This window comes from Neovison vison, chromosome 2 (assembly GCF_020171115.1).
Source record: "Neovison vison isolate M4711 chromosome 2, ASM_NN_V1, whole genome shotgun sequence".
Taxonomy (NCBI): Eukaryota; Metazoa; Chordata; class Mammalia; order Carnivora; family Mustelidae; genus Neogale; species Neogale vison.
The window spans coordinates 157299441-157311703 of NC_058092.1; the positions used below are offsets into that span (position 1 = coordinate 157299441).

At 45.2% G+C, this 12263-nt stretch overlaps 1 protein-coding gene across 1 annotated transcript in view; it reads right to left on the bottom strand.

Moving 5' to 3' along the window:
- Positions 1–10880, bottom strand: part of LOC122899230 (ERO1-like protein beta) — a 34803-nt gene extending 23923 nt beyond the window's left edge. Inside the window, exon 1 of the mRNA XM_044236814.1 lies at positions 10827–10880. Within this exon, the coding sequence (XP_044092749.1) occupies positions 10827–10880 (54 nt within the window). The remainder of the gene's footprint in view (positions 1–10826) is intronic.
- Positions 10881–12263: the final 1383 nt, after the last annotated feature.

The following is a 12263-nucleotide window of genomic DNA, read 5'->3' on the forward strand; positions in this document are numbered from 1 at the left end:
CTGAGCCACCCAGGCGCCCCAATAAAATATTTTTTTTAAAAAGCTCTGGGATCCCATCTTTTATAAGTGGAGACAGTCATATCAGAGGAGAGAGGAGAAATCAGGGCACTTGGGTACTGGATGTGGCTGCTGTGAAGACCTCAAATCCTTTAGTTCCAAATAGGGAATTATGGACAGACCAAGATCACAGAAACAGAGGGTAAGATGGTGCTTCTTAATGTATAGCACAGAACCTCTCAGGGTGCAATTGGTGTCAGTGTTCTCTTCTGAGGGGGACAGGATCAAACCGTTTTATTGAGGGGCTTCTGGGAAAGGTCAAAGGGCTAGGAGGAAAATGAGATCCAGTATCCTCAACCTGGCCAGGATCTCCTCAGTGTCACAGTTTCCCAAAAAAGTCCAAATGTCCTCTTAAGGCCTACATTCTAAAATGTCTTTTTGAGGGGTGCCTGGGTGGCCAAATGGGTTAAAGCCTCTGCCTTTGGCTCAGGTCATGATCCCAGGGTCCTGTGATCAAGCCCTGCATCCAGCTCCACATCAGGCTCTCTGCTCAGCAGGAAGCCTGCTTCCTCCTCTCTCTCTTCCTGCCTCTCTGCCTACTTGTGATCTTTGTCTGTCAAATAAATAAATAAAATCTTAAAATAAATAAATAAATAAAATGTCTTTTTGGCATTTGGCCTGCTGGTAACTATTCACTCGAGAACCACCACATGGTGCCAACAAGGACTTGGCTTCCCATAGCGTAGGACTCCCAAACTTCTCTACCCTGTGCGCCACCTTCCCAGCTCTCCTTGCCTAAATTCATATCTTCCAAACCGCAAAACAACAAGACAGACTTTCTAGTTTTTAGTTGGGGAAAAGCAGCCTATCTCAGATCTCAGGCCAGAGAAGGCTGTGGTGTACGGCTGGGGGACGCCCAGCACTGGCTGGAGGGCTGGATTCAGCCACCTCAGTCACCTCACTTGCCAGTGTTTTTTTTCTCCATCATAGTGGGGCCACCATGCTACGTTCTAGGTGCTTGCCCTGAAGTCAGGAAATCGTCCCTAGACGGAGCGCTAGGCAATTTTAGAAGCCACTCCTGAGTGTTCCTTCTCTCAGGACTGTAGTCTGTGTCACTTTGGCATGGTGCCTAGAAACTCTGTCTCATTTATTTTGTCTGTTTTAATAGAATTTCCTCTTTGTGGCAAGACAAAATGGAATTTCTAAAAAGGAAAATACTACGTTTTTAAAATCTTGGTGAGACTAAGGGCTCAGTCAGTCAAGTGGCTGCCTTCAGCTCAGGTCATGAACTCAGGGTCCTGGGATTGAACCCCACATCGGGCTCCCTGCTCAGCATGAGGGTGGGGGAGTCTGCTTCTCCCTCTCTCTTTCCTTCTCCCCCTGCTGTGCCCTCTCTCTCTGTGTCAAATAAATAAATAAAATCTTTTTAAAAAATCAGATACGTAACCAACTGACTCACCCAAACACCCAAAGCATATTTCAATTTTATGTGGCTTCAGAGATTCACGGTCAATAACATGGTAGGATCAAAACTAATAATTCATTTCATCAGCATTAAGAGATTTTTATTTGAAGGGTTGTTGTTACCAAAAACTTTGAGGAAAGATAGATGATCCTTCTGTTGCTAGTTTAAGTATCAGTTGTGAACTAGAAAAGAATATTCTCTGAGGTCATCTGAAGCCTACATTTTATCTACAAGATGACGTAAAAGAAATCAATTCTTTATATATTTAACAGCACAAAGTATTTTTTTTTGCCTAGCAGTTTCTCTTAAAAAAGTGATGTCTAATATGTTGTACACTTTTATTTGATATTCCTGTAATATATGCCGGATTACTTCTCAGTTATGAAGAGACATTAAAAATGCCAAATTCTTTGACACATCCAATCACCCTATCATCGCCATGACATAAAGATGGGGAAAGAGAACTTCAAGGTTTCATGGCTCACTTGGAGCCAGGCAGTAGCCTGGGACTGGTCCGCCTTCAGGCTCGAGCTCCTCCCACCACAGCCTCCGTGGTGTGGAGACTAAGACCTCAAGTTACCAGCGACTCTCAAGTCAGGTTTGTTAATAGCCAACACTCACTTACCTCTGAGGAAAGACCAGCATTGTGAAAGAGAGATGAAACCCTCTATAAACAGGTCATCTTTTAACCCTGAATGCAGCTCTAAAATACCTATAGGTAATCTCTTTACTGGCTAAGAGACAATGGCACGTGCAGAAAATAGAGGAGGGAGAACCTAGGCTTAGGGTTAGTGGCTATGGGCATGGCTGCACTGATCTGTAAGCACTGTGGCAAGGCTTACAGGGGCCTGACTTGAGAGCATAGTTCAGGGTCAGTGTCAGTGTCAGGTTCCAGGTCTATGTCCATGGGACTGCTGAATGTGGGCCTCTCAGGACAGAAACCTCAAAATAGAACCTAGGGTTAGGGTAAGGGCCTAGGGGCCTAGCAGGTCTGGGACAGCATGCTCTGTCCATCTTTATGGGGGACTGTTTTGGGGGCATGGTTCGGGGGAGTGTCAGGTTCCAGTTTGTGTCCAGTGGCCCGCTGAATGTGTGGTGGCTAGAGTTGAACATGCAATTTTTTCCTCCACCGAATCCTTCCCAGAGTTCCAAATGGCATGGTTTTCCTCCGGGGGGCAGGCTCAGCCATCTGGTCTTGCTCAGGTATTCCCAATATCTTGGGTTCTGTAGCCAGGCCCTTGGGGATGGACCTCTCTGTACCCAAACGGGGGTGAGGCTTAAGGCCTAGGGGCATGGCAGGACTGATTTGGAAGTGCTTTGGAGAGCCTCCTAGGTGGCTGAGATGAGGGCATGGGTCAGGGTCAGTGTCTGGCTCTGGGTTGGTGTCCAGGGGTCTACTTATATGGGCATGGCCTCAGGTGGGCATGCAGATTTCTTCTGCTGTTCATTCTTTCCGTACTTCCAAATGGCACTGTTTCTTTCTGGGGTGCATTCTGAGCCCTCTAGGATTGCTCTGGTCTCCTCAGTCTAGACAGCTTATGTCACAGGCCTCTGGGGACAGAAGCCTCAGAACTGAACCTACAGTCCAGTCAGGATTATAACCCAGTGGCATGACAGGTGTGGACTGCCAGTGCTCATTGCATCTTGATGGGAGGCTGAGTTGAAGGTCTAGCTCAGGTTGGGTCTCAAGCTCCAGGTTTGTGTCCAGGGGCCCCCTGAACGTCAGGGTGACCAGATGTAGGCAGGCAGATTTCTATTATTCAGAATGCTTTCAAGAGTTCCAGATGGAATGGTTTCCTTGTGGATGGCAGGCTGAGGCCACTGGTATTCCTCAAGTGTCTCTAATCCTTGGGTCTTTGGATCCAGGCTCTTGGGGATGGAGGCCTCAGAACCCAACCTAGGGTGCGGGTTAGGGACTAGGGGCATGGCTGGCCTAATCTGCCAGCTTTGATTTGACCTTTCTAGAGGGAAGATTTGATGGCTTACTTAAGAATGAGTGTCAGACTCTTCATTGTTGTCCATGGGGCTGCTGAATGTTGGGGTGGCCTCAAGGGGGGTTCCATATTTCTCCTACTTGGAATCCTTTCCATAGTTCCAGAGACCACAGTTTCTTTCTTGGTGGCAGGCTGAGTCCTCTGGTGTTGCTCAAGGCCCCCAAACCCTGGGTCTTTGGATCCAGACTTTTGGGGTTGGACCCCTCAGAACCCAATATGGGGTTAGGGTTAGGGCCTGGGGCATGGCAGGACAGTGGAGAATTTCCTGGGGGGACTGAGACGAGGTCAGGGCCAGGGTGAGTTTCAGACTCCAGGTTTCTACTAGGGACACTGAATGTGGGGGTGGCGTCAGGTGGGCATGAAGATTTCTCCTGCCATTAATCCTTTCTGGAGATCCAAATGGCATTGTTTCCTTCCAAGTCCTCTGACAATGCCCCAGTTCCTTCTCTTTGTTACACATCATGGGGATGGGATTCTCAGGTGCCAAATATGGTTATGGCTAGGGCCTAGGGGCATAGCAGGCCGCATCTCCTGGTGGTGTTTTGATGTTTTCAGAGGGATAAGTTGAGAGGGTGGGTCAGAGTGAGTTTCAGAATCTGGGATTATGTCCAGTGGGCCACTGAAATTTGGATGGCCTCATATGGGCATGCAGATTTCTCCTACTCTGAGCCCTTCTGGAGTTTGAAATGGCACAGTTTCCTCCAGCTGGCAACCATTTGGAACTCCAGAATGGATACAGTTAGTAGAAATCTCCATGCCCATCAGAGGATATGACTAAATTTAGTGCACCCTTGGACACAAACCCAGAACCTGAAATTAACCCTAAAGCACACACTCATAGGAGACCCCTGTGAATTTTGCCACATCACTGCCAGTCCAAGCCTGCCATGCCACTAGACCTGAATGCTAACCCTAAGTTGCATTCCTTAGAGGTCTGTCCCCTGAAGAGCCAGCCTTCAAAGCCCCAGAGACTGGGGACAGCTGAGCAATACCAGAGGACTCTGCCTGTCACCCAGAAGGAAACTGTGCCATGTCAAACTCTGGAAGGGCTTCAGAGCAGGAGAAATCTGCATGCCAACAGGGGCAACCCCCAATTTCTGTGGTCCCTTGGACACGAACTCAGAGTCTGACACTCACGCTGACACAGGCCCTCAACTCAGCATCCTGGGAAGCTCACTTCAAAGACTGCAGATTACTCAGCATCCTGGGAAGCTCACTTCAAAGACTGCAGATTGGGTCTGCTATGTCCCCAGGTCCTACACCAAATGATCGGTTTAGCTTTGAGTCTTCCATCCCCAGAAGCCTGGCTCCCAAGCCCTACACACTGGGGACAACCTTTGCAAACCCAGAGATCTCCACCTGCCACACAAAAAGAAAATCAAACCAAGAGCATGACACACACCCTGACCCAAGCCCTCAACTCAGCCCCCAGGAGTTTGCCTCAGCTGTGGCTGATCAAGTTTGCCATGCCCTTCGGTCCTACCCAAACCCTTAGTGAGACATTGAGAATTCTGTCCCCAGAGGCCTTGCAGCCCAGCTCTACACACTGGGCCATCAGACATCAGGGATATCTGAAAAATACCAAGGACCCCACGAGGAACCCACAAAGAAATCATGGCATTTGCAACTCCTAAGAGGATTCAGAGCAGAAGAAATCTGCATGTCCACCTGAACCAATCCCCTCTTCAGAGGCCCGCTGCTACAAACCACAGAGTCTGACACTCAGCCTGACCATGCCCTCAACTCAACTCCAAAGGAAGCTGGACTCGGTGCCAGCAGATCAGGCATTTCATGCCCTTAGGCCCTAAACATAACCTTAAATTGGGCTTTGAGTGTTTGTCACCAGAGCCCTGGCACCCAAGCCTTATGCATTGGGGATACCTGAGCAATACCATAGGACTCCGCTAGCCTCCCAGAAGGAATCCCTGCCATTTGGAACTCCAGAAAGGCTGCAGAGGAGGACCAATCTGCATTCCCACTGGAATCCACCCCACACTCAGGGGCCCCCATTCACAACAGCAGCCTGACTCTCCTCTGACCCAGGGCCTCAACTCAGTCCCCAGAAGCAACAAGACCTGCAGGTCTCTGCCATGCCTCTAGGCCCTACACCTAACAATAGCTGTAGCTTTGAGTCTTCTGTCCTCAGGGACCTGTGTCCCAAGCTTTAGGGACTGCAGAGACCTGAGCAATCCAAGAGGACTCCACCTGCCACGCAGAAGGAAACCCAGCGAGTTGGAACTCTGGAAAGGATTCAGAACAATAGAAATCTGCATGTCCACCTGAGACCATTCCCAATGACCATGGCCTCCGGACACAAACTTGGAATCTAACACTCCCCTGACCCAGGCCCTCGACCCCACACCCCAGGAAGCTCACCTCACCTCCTGCTGAATGAACCTGCCATGCCTCTAGGCCCTTACCCTAACCTGAGGTTGGACTTTGAGGCTTCTGTCCCCTGAGGCCTGCTCCCAAGCCCTACAGACTGGCGGCATCAGAGCAAAGCCAGAGAACTCTGTCTACCCCCCACAAGGAAATCATGCCATTTTGAACTCTAGAAAGAATTCAGAGAAGTTGAAATCTGCATGCCAACCTGAGGTCACCCCCACATACAGTGGCCCCTGGAACTTGAACCAGAAGCCTGCCCCTCACTCTGACCCAAGGCCTCAACTCAGCTACCAAGAAGTTTGCCTCAGCTCTGGTATATTTGGTATGCTATGCCCCTAGGCCCTATCCCTAACCCTCAGTTGGACTTTGAGGCTTATGTCCCCAGCGGTCTTGCAGCCAAGCTCTACACATTGGGGATATCTGAAAAATACCACAGGACTCTGCCTCTTACCAGAAGGAATCCCTGCCATTTGGAACTCCAGAAAGGATTCAGAGCAGGACACATCTGCATTCCCACTTGAATCCACCCCACCTTTAGGGGCCCCTGGACACAACAGGGAGCCTGACATTCCCCTTAACCATGCCCTCAACTCGGGCCCCAGGGAAGCATGCTTCAGGGTCTCCTGACCTCTGCCATGACCCTAGGCCCTAACCCTAACAATTAGTTTAGTTTTGAGTCTTCTCTCCAAGAAGCCTGGCTCCCAAGCCCAAAGACCAGGCACACCTGAGCAAACCCAGAGAACTTTGCCTGCCACACAGAAGGAAATTGTGCCACTTGGAACTCTGGAAAGGATTCAGAGCAAGAGAAATCTGTATGCCCAAATGAGACCACTCCCAATGACTACAGCCCCAAGACAGAAACTTGGAGTCTGACACTCCCCTGATCCAGGGCCTTGACTCCGCACCCCGGGAAGCCTCTGAGGCTTCACCTCACCCCCCCCCCACATCAGGCCTGCAATGCATCTAGGTCCTTACTCTAACCTGAGGTTGGACTTTGAGGCGTCTGTACCCCAATGCACAGATCCCAAACTTTACAGACTGGAGACACCTGAGCAAAGCCAGAGAACTCCACCGGCTACCCACAAGTAAACTTTGGAAAGGATTAAGAACAGGAGAAATCTGCATGCCAACCTGAGGCCACCTCCCCATATTTGGTGGCCCTGTGCACTCGAACCAGAAGCCTGCCCCTCACCCAGACTCAAGCCCTCAACTCAGCCCCCAGGAGTTTTCCTCAGTTCTGGCTGATCATATCTGCCATGCCCCTAGGTCCTAACTTTAACCTTCAGTTGGACATTGAGGCTTCTGTCCCCAGAAGCCTGGCAGTCAGCTGTACACTTTGGGGATACCTGAGAAATACTACAGGACTCTGCCTGCCACCCACATAAAAACCATGCCATTTGGAAATCCAGAAAGGATTCAGAGCAGTTGAATGAACTGCTGAGACCAACCTGAGACCACCTCCATGTTCAGTGGCCCTCTGCACTTGAACCAGGAACTGGCCACGCTCCCTGACCCAAGCCCTCAATTCAGCCTCCAGGAAGTTCACCTCAGCTCTGGCTGATCGAATATGCTATGCCCCTAGGCCCTAGCCCTAACCCTTGGTTGGACTGTGAGACTTTGGTCCCCAGAGACCTGGCAGCCATATCTGAAAAATACCAGAGGATTCTGCCTGGCACCCAGAAATAAACTGTGGCTTTTGGACCCATGGTAAGGATTCAGAGCAGGAGAAATTTGTGGACCCACCTGAACCCACCCCACCTTCAGAGGCCCCATCTGATGAGGGAACAGAAGGCAGTCTGAGGACAAAGCAGAAGCCGGCAGCCTTTAATAGCCCCCGCCTTGGGATATGTGTGACGGTCCTCAGGCATTCCTGCTACCCTAAAGGAAAAATAAATAGCTAACTGGTAGAGATCACAATTCTACCAGACCTGAGTCTCCCTCGGTGTACAAATGTCCTAGTGATTTACAAGGAAGAATTGTTATCAATAGCTTAACTTCCAAAGACACATACCTCAGTTCTTGAAGCCCTAACACTATCTTTCCTACCCTAAAATTGAGGGAGGCGGAGGCAGAGGGAAATGTAAATAAAGTTAAATTTCTTCTAAACCTAAAGTTCACTGATAAGAATGTGTGATAGCAGGAATGTGCCATTCCTCCAGGAAGCTCCCAACTATTTTACTGTTAATGTCTTACTAAAAGGAAAAACACCTTAACCTGACAATGGCAGGGCCTCTGATATCTTACAGTCCTCTTTAGCATATGAAAGTTCTTTTGAAACTTCCCTTTTCCTTACCTCCCCAACATCACAGTCTATAATCAACCACCCCCCACAACCCAAGTGTGAGAGCTCTTTCTGCCCACGGGTCTTGTTGCTTGAATAAAATCACTTTTTTTAAAATTTATTTTCAGCATAACAGTATTCATTGTTTTTGCACCACACCCAGTGCTCCATGCAATCCGTGCCCTCTCTAATACCCACCACCTGGTTCCCCCAACCTCCCACGCCCCGCCCCTTCAAAACCCTCCGATTGTTTTTCAGAGTCCATAGTCTCTCATGGTTCACCTCCCCTTCCAATTTCCCTCAACCCCTTTCTCCTCTCCATCTCCCCTTGGCCTCCATGCTATTTGTTATGCTCCACAAATAAGTGGAACCATATGATCATTGACTCTCTCTGCTTGACTTATTTCACTCAGCATAATCTCTTCCAGTTCTGCCCATGTTGAACAAAAGTTGGTTATTCATTCTTTCTGATGGAGGCCTAATACTCCACAGTGTATATGGACCACATCTTCCTCATCCATTCGTTCGTTGAAGGGCATCTTGGTTCTTCCCACAGTTTGGTGACTGTGGCCATTGCTGCTATGAACACTGGGGTATGGATGGCCCTTCATTTCACTGCATCTGTGTCTTTGGGGTAAATACCCAGTAGTGCAATTGCAAGATCATAGGGAAGCTCTATTTTTAATTTCTTAAGGAATCTCCACACTGTTTTCCAAAGTGTCTGCACCAGCTTGCATTCCCACCGAGAGTGTAAGAGGGTTCCCCTTTCTCCACCTCCTCTCCAACACATGTTGTTTACTGTCTTGTTCATTTTGGCCCTTCTAACTGGTGTCAGGTTGTATCTCAATGTGGTTTTGATTTGAATCGCTCTGATCACTGGTGATGATGAACATTTTTTCATGTGTCTACTAGCCATTTGTATGTCTTCATTGGAGAAGTGTCCATGTCTTCTGCCCATTTTTTGACATGATTATCTGTTTTGTGTGTGTTGAGTTTGAGGAGTACCTTATAGATCCTGGATATCAGCCCTTTGTCTGTATTGTCATTTGCTAATATCTTCTTTCATTCTGTGGATTTCCTCTTTGTTCTGTTGACTGTTTCCTTTCCTGTACAGAAGATTTTGATCTTGGTGATGTCCCAAAAATTCATTTTCGCTTTTGATTCCTTGAGAAGTATTTATTTAAATCACATGATGAATATTTTTACCACCTAGGTTTTTGTTAGAACAAATTTACAATATTCCTAAAGAATTATGGAATGTATTTACTTGGAAAATAAGTAAAACAAGGTAATATTGTATTTCTGGAAAGGCTACAAGTGCTTTCCTCCTTGCAAACTTCCCACTTGGTTAGGTAGACTTCTTTAAAATCCTTGAAGTGAGTCGCGGTGCAGATCCTCTTGGCAAACAGAGTGTTTTTTACTGAGTGTGTAATCTTACTACTTTGGCAATTTCACATTTGTTACCATAGCAAAATCTCAAATTACTTTTTGTTCTACCTAAATCTCAGTACATAAATGAAAAAAAATATCATAGACTGTTTTGCCTAAAACTTAGAGGTAACTTGAAGTAGTGACTTTCCGTTTAAAAGAAAATACGTTTTGCCAGTACCAAAATCCAATTTTCTTTAATCATCTCTTCCAGTGCAATGTCTTTCCATTGCTAATGTATTTCACACTTGTAACTATTGACAAAATTTTTGCAGTTCATGACTGAAATTACTTTCAGGGACCACAACAATTTTAACTTTGTGTTTGCTTCATTTATTACTGAAAATAAATTTCATTAAACATTTAAAAATGTTCTTATATGATATCATAATCTACATGGAAAGGGTATAATCCTGAGTCCAAATGGTTTATTAACCAGATCGAAAAGTCAGGTAATAGAAATGGAAGAAATTCACTGAAGTTTATTCCTCTGGGTTATAAAATCATAAAAGCAGGTATATCTTGATTACAGATTATTGTATAATTCCCTTCAGTTTGCAGAGGTCTTACTAAATTTAGCAGGTACTTTTTAATTTTTGTTCAGTGAGTGATTTAATTGGCAATCATTGGAAAGGCAAGTTAGAAAAGAGAGATAAGGGTTTTCAAGACCTGAAGATGTTGATTAAAAAATAAGCAAAATTGGGGGTCCCTGGGTGGTGATGTTTTGGTTTTGGCTGAGGTCGTGATCTCAGGGTCATGAGATGGAGCCTTGTGTCAGGCTCCACATTCATTGGGGTGTCTGCTTAGGAATTTTTCTTCTTCTCTCTCTCTTTCTGCCCCACCACCACCTCTTTCTCTCTCTCCCTCTCTCAAATAAATAAATAAACCTTCAAAGAAAATAATCACAACTGATTTGTCTGAGAAATAAGGAGCTTAGAAATTGTCACTCCATCCCAACAACTAAAAAGCTGAAGAAACTGAAAAATAAGCAATTCTCCTTAGATATTTCAGAGAGTGAGTTCATGGACAAACCACTGCTTCTAAAACTGGAGAGACAGACAGGCAGAGACAGAGAATTACAACTTTCCAGAGCAGAAACTTCCACAGAAACCAGTCCTGGGGTTGGGAAACCTGAGCTGTAATTATTGAATTGCTTTAAGGTTTAGTGTGGATATGACTCTGATAAGAACTCTAAGTGGGGACAAGCCCTGAAAAACAAAAACAAACTCCAAGGGGACCCAGCCATAGGGGGCCTCTATACATTTGTGAGTTTTACCTCCAGGGGATCTACCAGGTCCTCATAGTTAATAGTGGAGAAAAATTTCCTCATGCCTCTAGCAGGAGAAAGGGAAACATCACCATTTATCTATATAAGAACAACTCAAGATGCTGATGGAAAGTAAAGATGAGCAAAAGAATGGAGAAAGTCTCCTTATTCATGCATAAAAAGATTCAATACGGTCAAGATGCAGGTTCTTCACAAATTGGTCTGAGGATTCAAGACAATCCCAGTCAAAATACTATCAAGTTAATTTATGGATATCAGCATACTGATTCTAAATTTACTTGAAAGAAGAAGACCAACAATAGTCAACATCATATTAAAGGAGAGGAACAAAGTTGGAACACATATATTACTCTTTGTCTGAAAGGAAAGGCATTCAGGAACCGGTAGTTGGGAAGAAGAAATAGCCTGGAGATGACCTCTTTTCTCTTTCAAAGATAAGTTTATGGATATAATAAATAATAGATAAATTAACAGAGATATCAGAATGAGACACGTTTGTTCCCGAGGGTGCAAAATTTAAGGAGTCACTCACTTAGAGAGTGACTCACTTACAGACTTACAGAGTCTGTTTACAGAAAACAAAATCTGGACACAGATGGCCAGTTTTGTCATGACAAATTTGCAACCATTTGTCCAGAAAATCAATTTTTATTTTTTACTTATAGATTTTCAGTTAAATTTCCAAACTCTTTTACAATTTCACTTTCCTCATTTACATTGTTTATTCATCCAAACGTGTTTATGGAGTTCCTACCTAATGTGTCATGGGCTAGGCGATTGATTATATATTGGTGAAGAAAACAAAAGCTGACTGCCCTTTTGGAGTTAATGATAAGTGAGAGATCAAGAGATATTTAACATGTACATAACTAAGTTAATAAGGACATTGTGGTAAGGACAATAAAAGAAACAAACATAATTCAGGAATGTCTATTATTACTGGTTCATGTTAGAGAAAATAATGATCATCTCCAAGACCTAAGATATGGTGGGGGATCAACCATATGGAAAAACTTTGGGGATGCAGTGTTGTTGAGGAAAATTCCTGCCTAAAGTCCCAAAATATATCTTTGAATGTTAAATATTAAACTTAAAAATGAAATAAAAAATAGGAAGATATTTTTTCAAACATATAGAATAAAAACAAACTACATTTGGTCATACCACTAAGATACTACTAATGAAGTTACTTCTTTCTTTATAGTTTTGTCCCATGCCAGCTTTAGTAAAATTCATATGACTCCTTGACTACTCTTCTTCTGCTCTTGTCTTTCTTCTTTCTCTTCTTTCTCCTACTCTTCCTTTTTATTCTTACATATTTAAGATTGATCTAATTTTAATTTATTCTCATTTAAAGCTACTCTTGAAGGGGCATCTGGGTGGCTCAGTTGTTGAGTTTCAGCTCAGGTCATGATCTTTTCATTC